General features: G+C 41.0%; 1 protein-coding gene across 1 annotated transcript in view; it reads right to left on the bottom strand.

The window, feature by feature from the left end:
• LOC110308510 (uncharacterized) overlaps positions 1-26,623 on the bottom strand; it is a gene marked incomplete at its 5' end in the record, with an annotated part of 288,808 nt that overhangs the window by 240,476 nt on the left and 21,709 nt on the right. Inside the window, 1 exon segment of the mRNA XM_021180950.2 lies at positions 25,128-25,294. Within this exon segment, the coding sequence (XP_021036609.2) occupies positions 25,128-25,294 (167 nt within the window).

Genomic DNA, 26,623 nt, shown 5'->3' with positions numbered 1-26,623 from the left:
GGACAGAGGGGTACATTGTGACACACTGCAGCTTCCATGATGAGATGTTTTCTATGCTTTAGGTTTTTTGTCTGTCTTTTTGTGTATGTTTTTATTTGGGGGGGGTGTTGCAAAGGGGAAGGGTGGATATGAGGGGGTGGGGAGATCAGCAGGAATGGGGTACATGATGTGAACATCACAGAGTCAATATAAAGTTTGTTTGTTTGTTTTAAAAAGCCAGACTTCTGGATAACTACCAGGAAACAGTGATACAACCTTTCAGTTGCTCATGTGACCTTACATCGATTGTGCCAACATATACAAGACTCATGCAAAATCAAGACATATAATATCCCAGCATGGTGACAGGAAGTCAACACAAAGCTGCACCCCCTGGCTACAAAGCTACTGGAAATTGAGAGCTGCATAGGAAAAGGGGCTCCATTTTCTTTAAGGATCTGACCACTGGTAGCAGGAGCACACTTGAGTGTCTACATACACAATCAAAAATAGATAGGTGGCACAAGTTCAACTTGATGTATGAAATAAAAAAAGAAAGAAGACACAACTGTGTGTGTAGCAAAGGAATAGATCTAGGACAAGATAGAGAATATCAAAATTCTCTGCATGAAATTCTCAATGAATGCAGATAGATAAATAGATAGATAGATAGATAGATAGATAGATAGATAGATAGATAGATAGATAGATAGATAGATTAGCTGAAGTTAGCAAGATGGCTCATCAGGTAAAGGCACCTGCCAGCAAGCCTAAGGCCCTGGGTTCAATCCTCAGAACCCATATGGTGGAAGAAGAAAACCAGTTCCCAGGAGCTGTCTGACTTACATATTTTTTCCAGTATCTACCTGTATCCTGTGGTAATGCCTGCACATACACACACACACACACAAATGGTATCTGTAATCTTTAAAATTTTTAATACAAATCCTAAAGCCAGTAATTACTTGGAGTGCTTCATAGATAGATAGATGACAGATGGATAAATGATAGATTGATAGATAGATAGATAGATAGATAGATAGATAGATAGATAGATAGATAGACAGATGATAGACAAATGATGGACAGACTAACAATAGACAGCTGATAGATAAAAATATCAAGAGCATCTTTTAAACAAATAGACTGTAGCGGCAAGTGGGCAGACTGATTATACCACAGAGAAGGAGGCAAAAAAGAGAGTGCAGAGAGGGGCACAAAGCAGTGCTGGGAGTAAGGAATAAGGGTTAGGCACATCAGGTGAGTGATGGGGTCTGAATGGTTGATTTGATGAAGAAATGGTACAATTGAATGCCAGTGTTCAAGATGCTAGTTTCAAGGATGTGTTAGTAAGAACTTCTCAATGATGTGACCCAGTACCTGACATAATCATCTAAAAAGGTGAGAAACATATTCATAGTTCTACAGGTTCAAACTCATCATGATTGCGGTAGCACAGCTTATTCCACTGGGCCAGAAAGCATGACTAGGGGAAGGGACCACACAGAGCAAATAAACCTACAGAGGCACATACCCGGTAACCTACGTCTTTCCCCATATCCTCACATTCCCCTCCAAATAGCATCACCATCCAGGGATAAATCTAACACATGAGCCCATCGGAGACATTGAACACATTTAACTACAGCATCCCGTCTCTGTCCCCAAAGCACTGTAGCTCTATTATAACTATTAACACAGTACTGACCTCATCTGTAAGAGTTTCTAAAGCCTCTGGGTGGCAAGGTAAATAGATCAACAGATAAAGGTGTTTACCATCGGGTCTGTCAATCTGAGTTCAATCCCTAGAACCCACATGGTGGAAGAAGATACCTGACTCTGGCAAGTTGTTCTCTGACTTGCATACATGCATGCATTGTGGCATGTGCACCCACACACACACACACACACACACACACAGAGAGAGAGAGAGAGAGAGAGAGAGAGAGAGAGAGAGAGAGAGAGAGAGAGAGAGAGAGAGTTAAGTAAATAAATCTAATAAGAAGAGTATTTAAATTTTCCAAAGTTTAAAAAGTTACAGTTGGGTTCAAAAATCCTAACCCAAAGTTCTTTCTCTGACTCAGAACAAACTGTCAGTTGTGAGGTCTTATAAAATCAAAAACACCTTATAAATTTCCAATATACAATAACAGTATGAGCATTTCATTTCCAAAATAGAGGAATAAACAAATAATGGAAAGACTGCACCAAAGAAATACTGATGTTCAGTAAGGCAAACACATCCACATGCCTGGCTCCTCTAACTTCCTGGGATTTCTACGGAAATTTAGGCTCACATCAGAGTTTCAGGCATGCCTAAATGTTTTACGCCATTGGAAACACTTTGCTTTGAAGAGTGAGGTCTTGGGCTCCCTTCTGGAACAGGGGCTACTTCAGGGTCCCCTACTCTGTGTCTGACCTAATGTTACTATTGCTGTGATGAAACACCATGGCCAAAGTAAGTTGTGGAGTAAAGGGTTTATTCAGCTTACACTTTTGGATCCCTGTTCACCACCGAAGAAAGCCAGCACAGGAACTCAAACAGGGCAATAACCTGGAGGTAGAAACTGATGCAGAGATCACGGAGGGGTGCTGCTTACTGGGTTGCTCATCATGGCTTGCTCGGCCTGATTTCTTATAGCACCCAGCTCAACCAGATCAGAGACATTTCATAGTGAGCATGCTCAGAAGCATATGCACCTATGATTAGGTGGCAAAATACAGAAAAGATTTTACTTTACTGAAGACAGAAACTAAAAATATACACATAGTTAAAGAGTCTCTCTCTCTCTCTCTCTCTCTCTCTCTCTCTCTCTCTCTCTCTCTGAGGAAAAACATTGGCAAGTCCCAAATATATAGGACTTAACCTGCGGTCCAAAGAGGAAAACTTCAAGAATATTGACCTAATTGATAATTAAGACAAAATATGTCTTGAGTTAGTAACATGTAGCATGGAAGTAATTAGAATTGACAGCTTTTGGCATCTGCACTGGAGATGAGAGGAGGTAAAGTTGTGACATATATTTCTACCTTGGTATTAAAGGGGACATGAGAAAATTGGTCCTGAAATAAGGACAGGGCAAGTAATGAGATCTAGCAACTAGGATGTGTCCTACGGCCTCATGCATACTAAGCAAGCGTGCACTCAGCTTATTGTAAAGCCACTCCTCCAGGGAGCTTCCCAGGCTTTCTCCTTCCTCTCCCTTTTTATCCCAGAGGCAACAAACTAGTTGGAAAGGCCAGCCTCTTCCTTCTTTTGTGCAGGTCGTAAGTTTTGATCTCCATCTCCTAAAAGCCAATTAAGTTCTCTGCTGCAATGTGGAATGAGCTTGTGAGGGCTGACCTCCCCTTCCGGAGTCTGATCATCTGAGTGTAAGCTTTGCTATCCACTCTGAGAATACATATGTAGGACCACCAGCCTCAACACCCCTACTAAACTTGAGGTGAGGGGAGCATTCCAAAGCTATGGAGTGACACCAAAAAAAAAAGGCAATCATTAAAATAAATGTGGAAATTAATTAAATACTTTTGTTAAGAACAACTAGTAGATTAAAGCCAAGGGAAACTACCAAACCAGACCACTCTGTGGGTAGAAAGAAAGGTTTATCGGAGATCAAAATGCCAAGTCAATCTCTCAGGGGAAGGAGGCAGAGAGAAGCAAAATGGCAGACTAGCAGGCCGATTTTATAGGACAGCCAGCAGGCTGAGGGTGTTCAACTGATGTAGGCTGTTTGATTAAGAAAGAGTTCGATGCCCTTGCCATAGGTAGTTGGCCTTTGGGGCAGATTAATGGAGGTTCTGGGTAAACCTGGGTAAATAGAACTTGGCCTTTAGAGGTTCCTAAGGAATGCTGAATCTAGGCTTCTGCCTACTCAATAACAATTCTGCCATTAGCATTGTCATTTGGGGGGCTCATTTTGAACCTAAGAATTGTATAAACAAGGGGTGGGGCAGAATGAATAACTAGACAAGAGAGGTAAATGCAGGAAAGGGGCAATCTGAACGGTAGGGAGAATGCTGGTGCCGAACAAGGAAGGATCAAGGGCTCTGATTTTTGTTTTGCTTTTGCTCTATGGATGTTTAACAATGTAATGAGCAGCTTGAGTCGAAATCGCATGTGAGTTATAGACAGTGTTTTATAGAATGTGTTAGTCAGACGTTCAGTTGGTTTATTGTTTCACTCTACCATGAAAAATGTGGCAGGCAGAACAGCTCACATCATGACAACTGGATAGCCTAGAGAAATTTCCCATGATCCCTTTCTACTCCTTTTCTTTCACCCAACCCTTGTCCAGAGGATGGTGCATCCATATTTGGGGTGGACAGGTCTTCCAGGGTAGTGAATTCTCTCTGGCAATGACATCACAGACAAACCCAGAGTTGTGCTTCCTAATCTAGGAGCTCCTCATCCTGTGATTCCTAACCACAGTGTAAGTTAGACTGGCTTCCCACAAGGCCATCTGTTAGGCACCACCTACCTCTTCCAAAACCTTTTCACACACACAGCTGTTCAGACTAACACCTCATTTTATGTAAGATGGCTGTGCCACATGTATTGCCAGCAAGGTACTTTCCTAGAGAGAGAATCATTGAAACAGAGAAGTATTCTCAGTGCAAGAGTCTGTGTTGTATCTGTTTACCGTCACTGTAACTGAATACCTCAGAATGAATGATTTATAAAGAGCAAATGTGTATCTGGTTTGTGATTCCGAAGTTTTGGAAATTTAAGATTAGGTAGCTGCATCTGGTAAGCTGCTTCTTTGTGGCGCTGACAAAGGGTCCCTGAAGCACAGGACATCATTCAGAAAGACAGAATGTCTCCTATCTTACACCTCTGCTCTTCCTACAAACCCACAGTTCTGTGACTGCTTCAAATGCTTGCTATGCAAGCATAAGGAACTAGCTTCAGATCCCAACACTCACATCAGAACACCAGGCATGGCAGCTCACTTCTGCAATCTCAACACTGGCAGGTGGAGAATATCAGGAGGAGTCCCAAGTCTTGCTAGCTAGGTAATCCAAAAAGCTGCCCTCTGGGTTTAATGAGATACCCTGTGTCAGACACCGAGGCAAAGTTTCCTGCTATCAATGCTAGCCTCCACATACCAAGCACTGGTGTGAGCACCCACATGTTCGTGATCTCACACACACACACACACACAAAAAATAAAGCTGGGTCCCTTTGAACCAAGGCCACACCCTCACAGCCCCCTTTAACTTGAATTCCTTCCCTAAGGTTCCACCCACAGACACCATGGTTAGAAGAAGTGTCCCAATATTCAATATATGACAGAGCAGATTAAACTTCAAACAGGAGTTTGGTGGAGGCTTTTATAACCCAGTAGTCTGCTTTCTGGTGACTCTGAAAGAGACAAAGTTAAAGCTCCTTCTCAGGAATTAAACAGCTCCTCAACCCTGAGATTCCACCTCACACCAGTCAGAATGGCTAAGATCAAAAATTCAGGTGACAGCAGATGCTGGCGAGGATGTGGAGAAAGAGGAACACTCCTCCATTCTTGGTGGGATTGCAAGCTTGTACAACCACTCTGGAAATCAGTCTGGCGGTTCCTCAGAAAATTGGACATAGTACTACCGGAGGATCCAGCAATACCTCTCCTGGGCATATATCCAGAAGATGTCCCAACCGGTAAGAAGGACACATGCTCCACTATGTTCATAGCAGCCCTATTTATAATAGCCAGAAGCTGGAAAGAACCCAGATGTCCCTCAACAGAGGAATGGATACAGAAATTATGGTACATTTACACAATGGAGTACTACTCAGCTATTAAAAAGAATGAATTTATGAAATTCCTAGCCAAATGGATGGACCTGGAGGGCATCATCTTGAGTGAAGTAACACAATCACAAAAGAACTCACACAATATGTATTCATTGATAAGTGGATATTAGCCCAAAACTTAGGATACCCAAGATATAAGATACAATTTGATAAACGCATGAAACTCAAGAAGAATGAAGACCAAAGTGTGGACACTGTGCACCTTCTTAGAATTGGGAACAAAACACCCAGGGAAGGAGTTACAGAGACAAAGTTCGTAGCTGTGATGAAAGGATGGACCATTTAGAGACTGCTGTATCCAGGGATCCGTCCCATAATCAGCTTCTAAACGCTGACACCATTGCATACACTAGCAAGATTTTGCTGAAAGGACCCAAATATAGCTGTCTCTTGTGAGACGATGCCGGGGCCTAGCAAACACAGGAGTGGATGTTCACAGTCAGCTATTGGATGTATCACAGGGCTCCCAATGGAGAAGCTAGAGAAAGTACCCAAGGAGCTAAAGGGATCTGCAACCCTATTGTTGGAACAACATGATGTACTAACCAGAACCCTGGAGCTCTTGACTCTAGCTGCATATGTATCGAAAGATGGCCTAGTCGGCCATCAATGGAAAGAGAGGCCCATTGGACTTGCAAACTTTATATGCCCCAATATAGGGGAATGCCAGGGCCAAAAGAATGGGAATGGGTGGGTAGGGAAGTGGGGGGCGCTATGGGGGACTTTTGGGATAGTATTGGAAATGTAATTGAGGAAAATATGTAATAAAAATATTAAAAAAAAAATTAAAAAAAAAAGTTTGTCTGAGTTAATATTTGATTAAAATCTATTATATGAAAAATAAATATGTACAAGATGATCTTTGGGAAAATAATGCTAATACATGAAGAAAATATAAAAAAATGCCTTTACAATGTGATTTATACAATCCTCTACACATTGATTCTTCTGTAAGTAAATATGTGTTCTCAAAAAAAAAAAAGATCTTGCTGAAAGGACCCAAATATAGCTGTCTCTTGTGAGACGATGCCGGGGCCTAGCAAACACAGGAGTGGATGTTCACAGTCAGCTATTGGATGTATCACAGGGCTCCCAATGGAGAAGCTAGAGAAAGTACCCAAGGAGCTAAAGGGATCTGCAACCCTATTGTTGGAACAACATGATGTACTAACCAGAACCCTGGAGCTCTTGTCTCTGCTGCATATGTATCGAAAGATGGCCTAGTCGGCCATCAATGGAAAGAGAGGCCCATTGGACTTGCAAACTTTATATGCCCCAATATAGGGGAATGCCAGGGCCAAAAGAATGGGAATGGGTGGGTAGGGAAGTGGGGGGCGCTATGGGGGACTTTTGGGATAGTATTGGAAATGTAATTGAGGAAAATATGTAATAAAAATATTAAAAAAAAAAAAAAAAAAACAGCTCCTCAAAGCACCAGCTGGGGGCCATTTGCATCCAAACCATCTTAGAAGGACAATTTATTTGAAATGTAGATTCTTGTTCTCCTTTCAAACCAATCAAAGCCTACCCACCCTGCCCAGCCAGAATGTTTCAGGTGTTACAATGCTTTAAAAGTTTAGTAGTACCTGCAAAACATATAATTAACTCAAAGAAGAAAATTGTCACCAATCCCACTGGCTGTGTCATGAACTGGAGGGTTACCTGAAATCTTTTAAAACTAAAAGATTTCTACTAAAATATAGTAGAAAAGGGCCACTAGACCTGTGAATGGAACAGAAACTTCTGTGGCCTTCTGTGACAATGTTCTGACCAAAGTCCAGTTTGCTTGTGAGTGTCCCCATTTAATATGGAACTGGTCACAGCTTTCGGACCCTAAACTCAGCTTTCTCACCCATTGCACATGGGGTCTTCAGCCCACGGATCACTAGGCCTCCTGGTCAAAATACGAAGATCTCTACCCTAACCACTACAGCTGGGAGAGTTGTTTGTAACTTTATCCTGCTCAAAAAAGTAAATAAATAAACAAACAAATAAATAAAATTTAAAAAAAAAATAGAATTCAAAGAAACCAAAGGTGGACTCACTACAGAACTTCAAAGTCCAATCTCCCTCCACAGCACCACCGTAGGTAGTGGAGTAGCTGAGCTTTGATTCAACAGACATAGGATCACTGCTGCTTTTTCCTCCTTCCTTAGCCCCTCCTATAAGGCATTGGGTCAGGCATTAGCTTACCAAGGCTTTGCTTAACAAGGCACAAACAAGGCTTTAACCCATGGTCCACCACAGCTTCATTTTCCTGTATAGTCTTCCCACCAAAAAAAAAAAAAAAGAAAGAAAAGAAAAGAAAAAAGTGTTCTAGGAGATTGCTACTAGTGTCATATGCTCTGCCTGGGGGCTAATTACTCTATTTGGTTCATTTTTTGAAAATATTATGTTACATCCAAAGGCAAGAAATTGATGGTGGCTTGTTTCAGGTTTGCTTATGTAATTTCTGAGAGATTAAATTAGTTAATCAGAAATTATGCGGGCTAAAATAGATCTGTCGGCTTCTAAATCTACAGTAGAAAATTGCTTTTTAAAAAATAATTTGAGTGGTGTGTTGTTTAAATTTTTTTCTTTAGTCTATTCGCTCAATTATGAGACTTGAGTTTTAATAGCGCTGTTGGAGAGTGATGAGCAGCGAAAGAAGCCACGGAGAATGGAAGCCGAGCATCCATGTGTGACCTCCTAGAGATGAGCTGGCGGCGTGCACGCAGGTCAAGGATGGGCACAGGAACCACTCAGGAGGTGAGGTGGAAGGGATACCTAGGAATTCTTGGTGAAGAGAAAAATAAGAGAACATCTCAGCTTCCATTCCTTCATCTGAAATATAGCCACATCATGCCTACCTTGTGTGTGTTTATAAAAGTAAAAGAAACTTGAAAAATGCTACCCAGATGCTGGACACAGGCTTCATGCTCAATACACCAAAACTCAAACTTAGTATTCTTGATCTCTGGTCTAGCTAGCTATCAAGCAGTTACACCAGCCAAGTTGGGGATAGTAGGGAGCGGCTAGGAGTCTCTGGGCTCTGGAAGACAACACCACTATGGAACCGCTTTCTCTATATTTAGAAGATGGCTAATAGTTATATCCCTGCATTTATAGGCAGCAATAAAATTCATTCATTATTTTATCTCTACACGGGGGAAGCCTGGAGGGGGGAATACAAATACCATTGTAAGAGTATGGAAGCCAGAAAACAATTTGAAGGGATGGGTTCTCTCCTGCTATATGGGTTCTAGAAATCAGTCTCAAGTTATTGGGCTCAGAGGCAAGCTCCTTTACACTGAGCCATCTCCTGGGCCATCATATACATATATACATACACATACACGTACACATACACGTACACGTACATATACATATGCTGGGGATGGAGCAGCTACAAGAGTGATTTTCAGCTCTTGATGCATGTTGGTGCTTCTTTTAAAAATGTGGGTGCCCAGCCCCACTTCCCCTCCCCCATCCTGGACTGTCTCAATTCACACCAGTTTATTCTGCAAGGGTGGGAAGCCCCAGCGTGAGTGGTCTAAGGTGAGAGACCATGATAGTGCAGGACTGGGATCTCAGCATCAGGGAGCCTGAGGCAAGATGAAGTGGCAAGAGTCTCACCAGCTCAGCAACACCAACAAAAAGAATAAATGTATGATAATATATAAAAGGAGTAATAAAAATTACATAATGAAATTACTCTATAACTATTGTCTGAATTTAATAATGGCTAGCTATTGCTATATAAATACTTACATACATTTATATCTGTAGTTTACAACACATACATATAAATGCAAGGCTAAAAAGCTTAACCCACAGACATTTGATATTTCACTCTTAATTAGCTCAGTGTTTATCTCTCAAAAAGACATTTTTTTTTCATTCATTTCACAAAAATCATTGTCACTCTATAAAAATTGGCACTGACTTTTTTTTTTTTAAGCAAACTTACTGTTTGGGTTTTGTTTTTCTTTGGTTTGTTTTCACTTCAGAGGGGCTTTGTATTCAGATGGGGTCATACATACTTCAGGCTGGCCTTGAACTCAATGTGCAGCCAAACCTGTCCTTGAACTGTTGGCTTCCCTTCTCAGTCTCCCAGGAGTCACCCATTAGTCACCACACCCAGCTCCGTGGTGACCTATTTTATTGCAACTTCAGGTTGACAGAGAGACTGAGCAGAAAATAAAAGCATCCCCACATAGTCCACACTGGCCCTGTCCCAGGGACCTCACACCCAGCCTCCTCTGCTGCCAACACCTGCAAGCAGTGTCACACATTAGTAAGAAGTGATGACCTCACACAGGCAAGTAGGCATCACGCCAAGGCCACTGCTTACGTGAAGTTTGCTCTAGGTTATGTATAGTCTTCAGGTTTGGACCAATGTGTCTGACAATGGAATGCCATGCAGTGAACTTTTATAGTCTTAAACACTTCTCTCTGCTCCCTTGTTCCCCACTCCCTAACCTCAAACACTGACAGCCGTTGATCTTTCCACCATCTCCATAGAGACTGTTTTCCAGAAGGCCAAACAGTTGGAATCACAGCAACAGAGCTTTTCCTGATTGATATCTATTTCTTACTTAATAAGAAGCATTCTGAGGTCTTCATGGGGTCAGGTGGCTTTGAGAACCTCAGTTCTTTGTAGTGCTAAGGAATGTTCCCTTGTCCGAATGCACCGGGAAATGGCTGATTGTGATATATGTCCATGGTGAGATTTTTACATGATAACGCCGTAACATGTCAAAGGTTTCTGTGAACACTGGAGAAGTTATTATGCCTGAAGTACTTAATATCCAGGTCTCAGTAAGGGCTTCAGAGTGTTAGCTATGATTATGAGACAGGAAAAGGTCTTGAGTTTAATGTGTACATGAAGCTCAGTAAGGGTTTGCATTAAATTATACACTTTAAGGTTCTCATCCCAGTGATTATGAGATGTTGTCTGTATCTGTACTCAGGAGTATACACTTTAATTAGCACCTCAGGTGTCCCAAGAGAGGCTGATGGGCCATATTTGAAAAGAGCAACACTGTTGGATTTCATGTGAGGAGTCCCAGAGATAATGATATGAGAAGCATGAAGTACTAGGAAACAAAATAGACATCACGGAGGTAAACAGCCAGCCAAAGAACAGGGAGGCAGTCTTGAAAGGCTGCAGCGAAGAAAACGGTTACACATTAAGAACTGGGAAGTGGAGACACAGATAGAAAATGCCAATTTCCTTGTTTGTGCGTCTGTAGGTGTGGGGGGTATATGTATGTGTGTGATGTATGTGTGTGGTGTGTGAGTGTGGTATATATGTGTTTTCTGTGTGGAGTATATTGTGTGGGGTATGTATCTCTATGTATGTATAGATTGTGTGTGCGTGTGTGTGTGTGTGTGATATGTATGCATGTATATGAGGGCTGTGTGTCTGAGGTGTGTGTGCGTGTATGCACCCTTGCCTATTCACACAAACTAGGTAATCTCTGTTCTTATAGACCATTCCCCTTTACAGGAGCCCCCAAGGCATAAGCTTTTGAAATTTTAAGTGCCCATAACACAGAAAAGTCATGTAGAATAATTATGTGAAGAAAAAACTTTATGATAATAATTCATGAGTTGCTTCCTTGGGGACTCATTTGGCAGACAGATGTGATCTGCTGTCTCCTTCAAAGTTTTGAGCCAACCTGTTATTGGTGGAGTATGCTGATCTGAATCTGCAGTTGCTTACACTGTGTCACTATCACCTCGGGTCCATAAGACTTCCATCACCTCGAACACTCATCATGTCTTTGCGTGAAAGCATGCTTAGTCCTCATATTTAGTTACTCCAAAACAACAATCCACGATTTATTGTGTCCTATAGATCACTTAATTGAAAATAAGTTGGCCTTTGGAAAAAATTAAGAGTTTATGTTCTTAACCTCCATTTATATGATAACTGGAGTCCAGTATGTCTGAATCATGAGATCCTTCAAAATTTGTCGATAGTGGAGTGCCTACATCTAAATGACTAAACAAATTATATATATAATATATTTATATACTCTATAATAATATATGCTTATACATTATTATATCATATATTTATATATTGTACGTATTATATAATTTATTATACATATTTTATATATTATAAATATGTATAACTATAAATAATCATATAATATATACAATTATTTTTTTATCTTTTTTATAATTTGGGGTTGTGTTCTGTGTTTGTGTTTGTGTGTGTGTGCATGTGTGTGTGTGCATGTGTGTGTGTGAGATGGATACATGTGTCCCTGTGAGGATGTGTGCACGGACTCATGCAGGTGGATGCCCCAAGTTCATTTCAATGATTTCTTCCTCCATTGCTCTCCACTGTAGTTTTTGAGACAAGTTCTCTCAGTGACCACGGTGGTCACTGATGTAGGTAGACTGCCTGGTCAATAATTGCCAGAGGTCTGTCTATCTCTCCCTCCCCAGAACTGCAGTTGTACATGCACACTGCTGGGCCCATCCTTATGTTTATTTGGTTGGTTGGTTGGTTGGTTGGTTGGTTGGTTAGTTGGTTTGTAGTACATTCGAGAATCCATGCTCAGTTCCTCATGTTTTATAGGGCAAGCACTTTAGAGGCAGGATCACCTCCTCCATTTTTAAAGTCTTCACGGGGAGTTGAAGACAGCTCTCCAACATGAAATAGAACAAATAATTCAGAATACGAGCTAAATGAAGATCATTTATTTCCGAGTGATACTGCTCACAGCTCCTCGCCAGCATCACAGACGCTATTGGTTTCTGCTGAGCACAGCTTATCTTTGCTCTAATTATCTGGTTAATGTGTCATAACCCCGATTCTGCCAAACCCCGAGTGACCTTGGCGTAGTTTCTTGAAAATACCTCAGTTTCTCTGTTCACAAAATGAGAGTAGTCATTCTTGACACCTTTATATTTTGCCGAGGTATTTCAAAAATTAATGAGCCATGAAAGCTCCGAGCTCTACTGATCAAAATCACGATGGGACTACAAAGAGTTATTTTTATTTACTAACGGCACATTTTTATTGTGCCGCTAATGAGCATCGTGCTCCACTATAACTCACTCAAGAGGAAAGGTAAAGCCACAACCATCCAGGAGGTAGATGTGAAGAAAGCTGTCTCTCTCTGTATTCAGAAATAATTCGTGTTAATATTAATTAATGTTATATAAACATTCGAAAAACAAGACTTTCTGGAAGGCTTTTCCTGGTGGAGGAGACTCCTTTGCCCATAACCTCAATGTCCTGTGTCCTCGGAATTTTCCTTGAAGTCACATACTGTAAATGAAATTCACATGGCAGCACTCCCAGTGAATTGGTCACACAGTCAAAACATGGACATTAAGATAATATTGGCAGAACCTCCTTTTTTGTTTGGTAGTTCACATGTAGGTTCCCTACCCGCTCTTGCATATGTGCATTCATGGAAATTCCACCTCACTGTGCTCTGGGACAGAGGGAATTGGAATTTGTACTCAGTGAAACTGAAAGGCAAACCATCAATGCTGCGGGAACTTTACAACATTGGATCTGAGTTTATTCTTGATCCCATTTCAAACTCCTGTCTGTTACACCGTTGGAAAATGTCTGACACATTACACACTCAAAGTGCGCCATCTAAGTAGCCATGGAGGTTCACGTCCTGTAAGTGTTTGGAAAGACTTCACTTCTTCCAAATTGATCAATAGCACAGAATCGGCATGAAACAAATGAGGCTTCAGATGACTGGAGAGGCGTTTATAAATATTTAGCAGTAAAATGAGGAGTTTCATTTTACTTTGTTTTTCCTCAAAAGTGCGTGTCAAAAATCTTCTCCCAGGAAGACAGAGAAGCACTTTGTTGCCTCTGATAGCAAAGAGGACAAGCTCTCAGGGCCTGGCCGTGCCCCCACCTCTTAGCAGCTCCTCAGCCCCAGGCCTCTGTCCTGTCCAAAGCTTTAGCCTAAAATAAACGAAGCACTCAGCCACAAGAAGCACTTGAGCTAAAACACTTGTAAAATAAGTCCACTTCTCCCAGTACTCAAGGTAAATGAATTTTTCATGACCTAAGATCTATGTAGAAAAGTTGCATGAAAATCTAGTATTTTCAACAAAGAATGTTACAGACTGACCTGGCGCTCTCATAATTCATTTCTTGATGGTGGCGCTTGTGCCAGATTATTAGGTTTGGATGAAGCCACGATACTGAATCCTTTGGATAGAATTAATGGCTTTATGGGAATAGAAACCAGAGGGCTGGGTCTCTGTCTCTCTGCCCATCACCAGGAAGAGACCCTCACAGAAACCAGCCATACTGGCACCCTGATCTCAAACTTCCAGCCTCCGGAACTGGATTTGGAGCCCTCTAAGCAATGGGATTTTTGTTACTAGAGCCCAAGTTGACGCTTAAGAAAAGCAGTTCTGGCAACAACTATAACACAAAAGAAAGCCTGGTGGGAGACTATATCTAAACTTGACAAAGAAAATTCTAACTGGATTCATGACCTTGATAACTTAATGTTTTTTGTTGTTGTTGTTGTTGTTGTTTTTTTTTTTCAGTATGGTGTGTGCTGAGTACATATCCAAGAATTAATTAGCTCTTTAATTCTTGGTTGTTGTTGGAGAAACTAAACACACTCACAGGAACAGATTGAAGTTTTAACGTCAAGGAAAACAAGCATGGAAAAGGAGGTTTGACAGAGAAACTAAGATAAGATTTCAGAAAAGAATCACCTAAGATTGGATTTCCAGCAGAAAAGGATCAGGCATGAGGACAGGGAATGTGGGGTTTGTTTTGTTTTATTTTAATGTGGTATCTATTTTGAGAATAGTAGAGGTTTTTGTTTTTCTACAATAGGAGAATGTGTGTAAGGTAAGTAAAGTACGGATATTTCAGTTTGTTAAATCAGTGTTTATTTTCCTTAATAAATAAAGGAGTTATGTGAACGTGACAGAGGAATGAAGGTTCTCCAGCTGTACACCCCACCTTCACCTCACAGAAATCCAGCTAGCAGTGACCCATAGGCAAAAGCGACAATGTGAATATCCGTGGAATTGGCGGCGAGGTTAAGTCACCCACACAGACCACAATGTGAGAACATGTATGATTAAGGATGGATCAAGGGCAGTGCTCGTGAAGCTGTCTGTCCTCCCTAGTCTGGCAGAAAATTGCCCTGGATCCATGGTTTCTACAGTGGGAAGACAAAGGTTGGAGATAATCCTTAGGATTCCCCATCATCCCAGTGCCTTGACAAAGGGTCTCATTCCTGTCATCCCACAGAAAATGTCGGAGACACTGGTAACATTAGGATATAACCCTGCCCACTCCTCAAACCCGTTCAAAAAATCTGAAGAGAAGGGGAAAAAAATCCCGATTTCATATTAGGAGGTAGTCACTGGTAACTAAACTAAAGGCATTTTAAGGAAAGAAAATTATAAAACAGTATTTCTTTGTTTACATTTCAAATACTTTCCCCTTTCCATGTCTCTCCTTTGGAAATCCCTATCCCACCCCCTCCCCCTGCCTCTATGAGGGTGTTCCCCCACCCACCCACCCACTCGTGTCCTCCTGCTCAGGCATTCCCCTACACTGGGGCATCAAACACCCTCAGGCCCAAGGGCCTCTCCTCCCACTGATGTCCCATAAGGCCGTCCTCTGCCACATATGTGACCAGCACAATGGGTTGCTCCATTTGATTGGTGGTCAAGTCCCCAGGAGCTCTGGGGGATGGGGGTCTAGCCTGTTGACACTGTTGCTCCCTCCATGGGGCTGCAAACCACCTCGACTCCATCAGTCCCTTCTCTAATTCCTCCATTGGGGAACACCCTCCCCAAGCTCAGTCAAATGGTTGGTTGCAAGCTTCTACCTCTGGTTTTGTCAGACTCTGACAGCCTCTCAGGAGACAGCCTCATACCAGTCAGGAAAGCTAAGATGAAAAACTCAGATGCTAGCGAGGATGTGGGAAAAGAGAAATGTTCCTCCATTGCTGGTGGGATTGTAAGCTGGTACAACCACTCTGGAAATCAGTCTGGTGGTTCCTCAGAAAATTGGACATAGTACTACTTGAGGACCCAGCTATACCACTCCTGGGCATCCAGAAAATGCTCCAACATGTAATAAGGGCACATGTTCCACAATGTTCATTGCAGCCGTATTTATAATAGCCAGAAGCTGGAAACAACCCAGATGTCCCTCAACAGAGGAATGGATACAGAAAATGTGGTACATCTACACAATGGAGTACTACTCAGCTATTAAAAACAATGACTTCATAAAATTCCCAGGCAAATGGATGGAACTTGAAAATATTACCCTGAGTGAGGTAACTCTGTCACAAAAGAACACACACAGTACGTACTCACTGATAAGTGGATATTAGCCCAAAAGTTCGGAATACTCAAGATTCAATTCACAGACCATATGAAGCTTAAGAAGGAAGACCAAAATGTGGATGCTTCAGGGCTTTTAAGAAAGGTGAACAAAATACTCACAGGAGGAAATATGGAGACAATGTGTGGAGCAGAGACTGAAGGAAAGACCATCCAGAGACTGCCCTACCTGAGGATCCATCCCATATACAGCCACCAAACCTGGAAGTTTTTGTGGATGCCGGGAAGTGCTTGCTGATGGAAGCCTGATATGGCTGTCTACTGTAGAGAATTTTAAATGACCAAAATAACTTTGAGAACAAAGAACCACTATATACACCATGATACTGATTTCAAGACCTATTATAAAAGGAACATAATCCTGACATGATCTGAAAAAACAAATGCACTGGCCAAGGGAATGGGCTATGAATCCAAGAAGTAACCTTGCATACAATATGGGAAAGGTACCAGGCAACACAGAGAAGAAGGCGATTTCTTCAATCAGTGCCTTGGGAAATGGGATAACTGTATATAAAAATCACAAAATTCTATCCTTACCTAATACTATATCTGAAAATTAACCCCAAATGAATCAAGACTTAGTGAAAGAAATGAAACTAAAAATTTCAGAAGATTCAAGTGTCCCCGCCGGGTCCCTCTTGTTACTTAGCTTCTTTGGGTGTGTGGATTTTGGATGGTTACTCTGTGCTTTTTGTCTAATATCTACTTATGAGTGAGTACATACCATGTTTGTCTTTCTGGGTCTGCATTACCTCACTAAGGATGATCTTTTCTAGTTCCAACCACTTGCCTGCAAATTTCATGCTGTCTTTATTTTTAATAGCTGAGTAGTCCATGCTGTAAATATACTACATTTTCTCTATCCATTCTTTGGTTGAGGGACATCTATGTTGTTTCCAATTTCTGGCTAATAAATAAGGCCACTGAGAACATAGTGGAACACACGCCCCTGTGGCATGGTGGGGCATCTTTTGGGTATATGTCCAAGAGTGGTACTTAAGATAGGTATACTGCCAATTTTCTGAGAAACCACCAAATTGATATGTAAAGTGACTCTCCCACCAGCAATGGAGGTGTCTTCCCCTTGCTAAACATCCTCACCAGCATGAGCTATCATTTGTGTTGCTGATCTTAGCCTCAATAGGGAATGCACCTAGTCTTACAGCAACTGGACAGGCCAAGTCTGGTTGATATTCCTGGGAGGCCTCTCCTTTTCTTATGAAAAAGGGAGTGGATGGAGCAGGGAGGTAAAAGGAAAGGACTGGGAACAGAGGAGGGAGGAGAAGCTGGATGCAAAGTAAATTAACTTAATTAATAAAATTAATACAATTAAATTAATTGATAAAAAATTAATCCTAGAAGAAAACATCTTAAGGAAAAACTCTGTTTCACTAGTCTCACCACTGATTTTTTCCATGTGACTTTGAAAGTATAAACACCAAAGGCAAAGCTGATGGAAAAGATTGTACCCAACTTTAAAAACCTCTGCATAAAAACAAAATAATGAATGGAAGGCACAACTTACAGAATCAGAGAAACCATTTGTAAACCACGCACTTGACAAAGGGTTAATATTCGAAATGTCCAAAAATCACTGAATACCTTAACTTTGTGAAAGCAAGCGACCAGTCTAAAAATAAGTAAGAGAATCTCAAGAGACATTTATCAAAGGAAGACTTTGTATGTATATGTATACATATACATGGACACATACACATACATGAACACATACATGGACACATACACATATACGAAACACTCAGTATCACTAATCACATGGACAGTGCAAATTAACCCAGGACAAGCTGTCTCCCTTCTGGGAGGCTTCCATTTAAAAGAATGAAAAGCCACAAATGTTGAAAAGGGTATAGCTACACCAAAGATGAACATGTACTAGAAGAGGGAGAAGGAGAGAGAGAGAGAGAGAGAGAGAGAGAGAGAGAGAGAGAGAGAGAGAGAAAGAGAGAGAGAGAGAGAGAGAGAGAGAGAGAGAGAGAGAGAGAGAGAGAGAGAGAGAACTGAAAATGAACTTCTGTATGACCCAGTGTTCTACCTGTGTCCATTCTGAAGTGGTAAAAGTCCACTGTCCCATCAGCATATCTGGACTCTCCTATTCATTGTAGTCCCATTCCCAATAACCAAAACATGAAAGTAGCCAACATGTCCCTCTGTGATCAAATAGATAGTGTGCCACAATATATACAAATTAAAAAGCTACTCAGCCTAAGAATGGGAAAATCTACTTGTGACAGCATGAAGGTTAGAGTAAGTGAAGGGAATCAGACTGAGGGGACATGGGCAGAGGATAGAAAGGCACTCCCCACTAGTCCAATAATTAATTCTGCTTCTACTTCTCACCTGACTCCCAGAGTCTGGGTTGCTGATTTTACACCTTCTTACCCTCTACCCCCAAGGACCATCCTGAGGATCCAAGGGTTAGGGTAACACAATAGATCATACGGCAAAGCAAGTATAATTAATAATAATTAATAATAACAATCCAATGATTATAATTAATCATTGGATATCTTAAGAATAAATTCCAAATGCATCATCATAAAGATTAGTAAGCAGGAGAAAATCCAGATGATTCATTTGATTTAAACACACACACAGCACACATGTATGGGGAAACATCACATTCTTCTCCATAAATGTACAAAACTAGGATCAATTTAAAATAGTATGATTTTTAAACATTTTAAGAATTAATAATTGCTCTCTTGACCATTTTTTTCACAGCTTAGCTGCTAGAAATGCCAGTGGATCTTTGACCTTTTATAACCATGTCTTAGGTTTTGTTTCCTTGGCCTGTGGTAGCTAGTTTTACTTGGCAGGGTGACTGAGTTATGGGATGCCCAGGCAGGAGGAAGAATTGTCTAGGAAGGTCTGTGATGGTATTTGCAGAAAAGCTTCACATCTGAGTTGGAGCCAAGCAGGAAGACTCTGAGCTAACTAGGATAGGCTGATACCGCCTAATCTACTGAGGGTGTACGCACAATATAAAGGATGAGAGACCAGTTTCACTCTCTATTAAAGGAAGAGAGACAAATTCCACTCTCTATTAGAGCTGAGACATCCATAGTGCTGTCAGCCATGAGAACTCCAGCTTGCACTTTGAACCTCAAGATGCATACTACTGCCCCTCCCAACCCCTATGGTTCTCAAGCCTTTGAACAAGAATTGGGATTGATAGCATCAGTCCCACTGATGCAACCTGCAGATACCTCTACGTCCATGACTTTGTGAGCCAGTTGTCACTATAGGTCTTCATGTGTGTTTATGTGCATGTGTGTGTGTGTGTGTGTGTGTGTGTGCATTTATATTCATGTGTCTGTGTGTTCTGTTCTATTTCTCTGGAGAACCCAAGTACATATCATCAAATATAATCTGAATTGCTGTGATAACTTGCCTCATAGACAGTCTTGGTCTATATTCCACTGTAGAACAATGTAAAGGGTAGCAATAACACTCCTTTAGCCTTTCATATCAATTCCTTTAAAATAAGAAGTGCTAGATGAAAGAAAGGAGAGACTCTCTGTGAAGCTGGTATTACAATGCTATATGCTATTATTAGCACATAGCATATAATATTAGCAATGTATTGGGGTGGGTAAAATTACCTAGGTTTACATCCTTGCCCAACAACATATTAGCTCTAAAACCATTCTCAAGTTACTCAACCTGTCCATGCCTTTGATTGCTGGTCTACAAGATGGAGACCATAAGATTCCCCATTCAGATGGTCCTGTGGTAGAATTACACACATTGCTTAGAATTGTGTCAGTGGATGCATGATTAATGTACACTGTTGCCTTATTAAAGGGTTTTATTTTATGCCAGCTTAAATAACACCCATGAAGTATCAGACCACATCATAACCCTCCACATAATGATACCTCAATTACATTGGGGAAAATTAATACAGAAATATTAGCCATCTGTTTCTCTATGGAAGCCTGTGAGGCCCTAAGAATACCCAGCTTGGAAAGCTGCCGCACCAATTCTCTCCCAGTCTGGTTTACCTGGAGCACAGCTGGGAGAAAAGCCCATAAGGGCACCAAGAACTACCAGTTTGGAATATTCCCCCACCAATCCCTTGCCAATGAGGTCCACCAGAGGCAGAGCCAGCCGAGTCAGGTCTCCTAGCCTTCATTTTCTGGCCCACCAGGAAAAACCAGATGCCTAAAAGAAAGAATAAGGTGAAAATCAACAAGAGCCAGGGCAATATGGCACCACTGAAACCCAACAAATTTCCTGGTACAGCAAATCCTGGATATCTGAAGGAAACTGAAACACAAGATGATCTTAAATCCAATCTTATAAAGATGATAGAGGTCTTTACAGAGCAAATGAGTAAATCCCTTCAACAAATTTAGGAAAATACATTCATTCAAACAGGTAGAAGCATTAAAAGAAGAAACAAATAAATATGAAGAAATACAGGAAAATACAATCAAGTGGGTGAAGGATATCAATAAAATTATACCTGCCTTCTCAACAGAGACTCTGAAATCCAGAAGAACCTGGGAAGATATCTTGTAGACCCTAAGAGACCAAGATGTCAGCCCAGACTAGTATACCAAGCAAAATTCTCAATCCCCATAGATGGAGTAACCAAGATATTTATGACAAAACCAAATTTAAACAATATCTTTCCATTAACACAGCACTACAGAGGATAATAGAAGGAAAACACAAATCCAATGAAGCTAGCTATACTTAAGAAAACATAAGAAATAATTTCACACAGTGCAGAAACACATATACATACTACCATCACCAATGTAAAAATAACCAATTAATAACCATTGCTTATTAATCTCTCAACATCACTTATCTCTCAACATCACTGAACTCAAGTCCCCAATAAAAAGACAGAGGCTAATAGAATGGATGTGCTAACAGAATCTATCATTCTGCTGTACACAAGAAACACATTCCAGCAAGAAAGATAGGTATTACCACAGAGTGCTACAGAGTACATACACCATACACACATGCCATGCACATATGCGCGCGCGCGCACACACACACACACACACACACACACACACACACACACACACACGATGCTTCTTCAAAGAGAAGGCAAACGGCAAACTCTTCCCCATCAACATTCTACTCTGACTGGAAATGTTTTAGGGGTCCTACAGACCAATGTTTGCTTAGATAATGCTCTCTGGATATGCAATTGATCTGTCACCTTGCTTCTCTTTCTGTGATGTTCAATGGTCTGGTTCTATAGTTCTAATGGGCTTTGGAATAGGGATCTCTGTATCAGACAGTACCCAGCCCCCTATCCTAGGCAACATTAGTAAATATTCCCATACCTTTTTTTCACAGCTGCCCTACATCTCCCATCACAGCCTTCTGTGAAGAGAGAAAAGAGTAAACCATACCAGCCATAATAGGGTCAGGAGTTACAGATAAAGATGCAAGAAAAGGCACCCACAACAGTCCTCACCTCAGCTGGGACTCATTCCACTCCAGAGCTCCACCAAATGCTTGACCGTTATGAGTTCACATTAAAATAAAAAGGTAAGACTACTTCCTGCCTTCGACAAAGGTATAAAACGACTCATGAAAAATGGAAGATGTCAATTCCAGACACTTGAACATCTAGCACTCCTAACCATAATGACTGCACTATGTGCTGATTACTTAGATCTATCTCACCCCAAAGGTCCAAGTCAGTATAAACCATCAGAACCAAAGATGTAACTCAGTCGCAGATTCCTTCCTCTACATAATACATCCTTCCACATCCCAGGACTCCTGATACAATGAACCTGCGAAGAGTGTATGCATTGGCCTCAGGGCAGACCCTAGAAACTTTTCTCTGTAGTGTCCCCTGCCATTTAATCAGAACCAGCTCTGTGAGATTCTTTTGAACTGGCATTCTTCATATACAAACTATCAAGTCCTTAAGTTCCAGATGAAGTTACTGAGACCAGCAAAAGTAAAGTGACTCACCCACAAACCAACACCCTATAAGTGACCTGGTTATGTCTCTACAAGAGTCTGACTGCAAAGTTGGCATCTTTGCCAACATGACTCTGGCCATGTTTTTATAACAACATTATTTCCTTCCCAGTTATTTAATCAATCACCTTAGACCTACTTACATGAAAGTTATGTTGTTTTTGAGACAAGAGTCTCCTGTGATCTAGGGTAACCTCAGACACACTATGCAACCTGTGACCCTCTTCGAACTTCTCCCAAGTGCTGAGATTTCAGTCTGTGCCAACACACCTAACTCTTTCGTACCAAAGTTAAGGCACATAGATTAGGAGAGGATCATGGGTTTTATTGGTAGAGGGTTCAGGAAAGAGCCACATCTATGACACATTCTGTTTCTCATGAATGTGTTTATGTCTTCTCACTATAGGCAGATGGGAACCATGCAAGCTTGGGTTTTGTTCCTGCTAGCCTTGCCACATGCTGGCACTTTGTATAAAAACCTTGTAACAAGCTCTCACATGGGCACTGTGATCCTCAGTTTACCTCTCAGTCTGTACATATAAATGACGTCTTAAAGGATTCGGATTGCCATCTTGAGAACCCGAAGTACTTTGACTCACCTGAATCGGTACTACAGGCTACAAAAATAAAATTGAAACGTGAATCTTTGACCTAACACAATGTGCATCTCGCAAAAACATAATGTAAAACAAATGTCATACACAACAACGATGTTTAATATCTTTGTTCAACTCATTACCCCTTTACCAGTGGTTCTCAACCTTCCTAATGCTGAAACACCTTAGTACAGTTCTTCAGGTTGTGGTGACCCCCCCAACCATAAAATTATTTCATTTCTACTTTATAACTGTAATTTTCCTTCTGTCATGAGTTGTGGTGTAAATATATAATATGCAAATGGTCTTAGGTGGCCACTGTGAAGCTTTGTATCCTAGCTCACAAAGACACACCCCACTGTTACAAATCACTGAAAAGGCAAAGCTTTCCTTACAGGATTTGTTGGCCTAGAACGTGGGTTATCTTGTTGCTTCCTTTACAGATGATCTTGGCTCAGTCAGTAAAGTGTAAAGTCTGCCATGTAAGCTCAGGAACCTGTGTCCAGATCTCTAGAATCTGTTTAAAAATCTACACATGGCTATGCATGTCTGTAGCAGGCCAATCCCTTGATTTCATTGGCTAGACAAATTGATGAGCTTTGAGTTCAGTAAAAGACCGTATCTCAAAAAATAAAAGTAGAGGGTAGTTGAAGAAAGACATAAAGGATAGACCTCAAGCCTCAAAGTTTATAGATACACACACCACACACACATAACAAGATAGGCACACATATGTACTCACAAATTATCACAAACTCTTTAGTTTTAAATGAAAGAATTTTATTTTCTCACAGTTTAGGCAGTCAGAAGTTTAAAACCAAGAGATTGTAATCGCTTCTTTCATAAGACTATAGGAGAAAAATTTCCCCACATCTTGTAACTTCTGGTAATTGATGGCCATTCATAGTCTTCTTTCTTAGTTTGGGTTTCTATTGCTTTGAAAAGATTCCATGACCATGGCAAGACTCATAAAAGTATTTAATTGGGACCATCTTACAGATTCAGAGACTTAGTCCATTATTATCATGGTGGGAAGCATGGCTGTGAACAGGCAGCCACTGGAGAAGGAACTGAGAGTTCTACATCGGGATCCACAGGCTGCAGGTCTTCTTGTAACTGTGAGGCACTGAGTCTGGGCTGGAGCTTCTGAGACCTCAACCAGTGATGTACTTCCTCCAACAAGGCCACACCTTCTAATAGTGCCACTTCTTTTGAATGAAACATTCCAACACATGAGTCTTTGGGGATCATTCCTATTCAAACCATCACACCTTCCTTTGCTGATAAACATGCCACTCCAGAGCTTTTCCCCTCTGTGTGTGTCTATGTCTCAAATCCTTTATCTCTCTCTTAAAAGGACACCAGTCCTACTGGTTAAGGACCTACCCCAAATCGTGTATGTCTGCTCTGCATTAGATCACATGTGCAGCTACTGGAGGGCAGGATTTGAATATACTCTTAGAGGACACAATTCAACCCACTACTTGACTCTTAGGAGGCTCTGGATGTACTTGTTAATTCAGGTCACTGACATGAGAAGGCTCAAAATAGACATACCCTTAATGGACCCAGCGTGTTCAACTCTAAGTGGCACAAAGGAATAAATTAGACACCATTATGGGCTTGCCACATTCCTGATTAGAGAATGCCACCTGCTCACTCCAACTAAGCTATGCTTTTGACTTTTGAATTCAATGATATTTCAGTTCATTCACTGTAATTATAAAAGACATTATTGAGAAAAATCTGTCTCACCTGATGAAATTTTTGAATCATCATACATTTTACACTTGTACACACACACACACACACACACTAGAATGACACATATGGGACTCATGTGTCTTATTTGAGATTGATAAGGAGACTAAATAGAAGCAACATTCATGGACCAAAGCCTGCCATGATGTAACTATTCATCTACAGAAAGGATAGACGTGGAAAGCAGAGTAGGCGTCCCCGAAGTCACAGAAATTAGAATGTTCCATTTAAATCTATACGTGGCAACCTCACAGATCCTAGGACATTCAAGTCTTAATGCTGTGTTGTTCAAGCATTTCCAAGTAGTTCGTTACATCCAAATGAGTTTACCCCAGGCAAGCTTCTGTTACAGGTACTTCCAACTCTGCTAGAAGTGGTCATTGCAAGCACAAACACAAACCAGAGAAGTACAACTAAATGTTGTAAAGGCCAGGGCAGCACTGGTGATTGTCATAGCTTCTGCCTGGCCAAATACATGTGGAAAGATAGGAACAAAGTCTCAGAGAATCACAAACCAAACCACACATTCTAGTAAGGTGTACTGGGAAGCAACGCCGGTGGACATGTAGGGCTGACATTTGAATTTGTCATTTTAATAGCAGATCATCAAAATGTTTAGAAATGTTTCCATTGCTGACCTGTCCTGATGAAGAACCTGCAAGCAGAATGGCGCCTCTCTGAGCTTGCCTCTCAGAATCCTCAGTGTGCCCAAGAGCATCTCCCTCATCCTCTTTGCAGGTATCCAGGCTCTCAGTGGAACGTCTGTGTGATTCCTGGTCCAGTGTCTCCTCCTTTGACCTTCCATCTGCTGACCACAAGAGCATGTAGAATCTCATTCACCTTCATTGTTTTAACATTGACCAGGTACAGAAAACTATGACTTCATTTCTTTCTTATATGGAATAAGAGGGTTTGATTATCCACAATCCAATAACTTATTTTTTACATACTGGGAAGATGGGAGTCTTAACAGATTAAACATTAAGTCACCACCTCTTTTGTTCCTCCTGTGATCATTCAATGTGACAAAATATTGTTTGTCGTCTTTCCTTTTACCTGAGCAAAACCTGAGACAGTCATATGGGTTTTGCCCATGTGTTAAATGTTGTATCCTGTCTTGAGCATCTTACTTTGCACTAGTTATGGTACTAATCCAGTTTGTGATGTGACTGCAGGTAGGAGAGGCAAAGCAACCTTGGCTCTATCTAGCTAACTTAATACACACTGTAAACAGAAAATACACTTCCATCTTCAAATCTTAGGAAAATACTGGAAAGTGTAAGACTTTTCCATGCCTTGTCCATTAGATAGATAGATAGATAGATAGATAGATAGATAGATAGATAGATAGATAGATAGATAGACAGACATATATAGGATAGTATATGCACTGCATATCTATAGGCACTACAAAGTGAATAGGATGCACTGCATATCTATAGGCACTACAAAGTGAATAGGATGCACTACATATCTATAGGCACTACAAAGTGAATAGGATGCACTGCATATCTATAGGCACTACAAAGGAAAATCCAAAGGTAGCATGTGCTACTTAGATGTTCATATAGATTTGGGACATTAAAAATCTTAAAAGGATTTTTAATGTCACCTACATGGACATCTTTCCCCTCATCACAGAACTAGAAGAACACACACATAGTCCACATGGACAGTCTTCAAATGACAAACTATGTGAAATTTTTATTGTGTTGTTTTTTAATTTGTCCCTTCTGATTTTGCTACATATCAATCCCCTGTCCATGAGTGGGACACTTCTGAAGTGACTTATTCTAGAAGACCCTTCTGGAATTCTCCTTCTCCAGGCTATTTCTAGACCTCCCCTTTCTGTCTATTCCTGAGATTCTTTGCAGACCAGTATTAGAAAAGCAATCCAATGTGGACTATGACAGGGGACTTGGAATGCTAAGTCTGAGGGAGTCGCTGAAGTGTTTGAGAGAATGACATAGAAGAATGACCTATGAAGTTAGCATCTCCTGCTCCTTGTACACTCCAGATGGCTTGATCAAGTATCAGGCGACCTACAAATTTTCTTTCCTCGCCATGAGCTAACACAGACCACAGCTGAGGGAGGCAGTCTACTTTGTAGATTGCCTGTTAGGGAAGCATGCCT

This window comes from Mus caroli, unplaced genomic scaffold, assembly GCF_978045245.1.
Source record: "Mus caroli unplaced genomic scaffold, Mus_caroli_1 scaffold_15, whole genome shotgun sequence".
NCBI classification, from domain to species: domain Eukaryota; kingdom Metazoa; phylum Chordata; class Mammalia; order Rodentia; family Muridae; genus Mus; species Mus caroli.
This window is presented reverse-complemented; position numbering and strand designations above follow the sequence as displayed.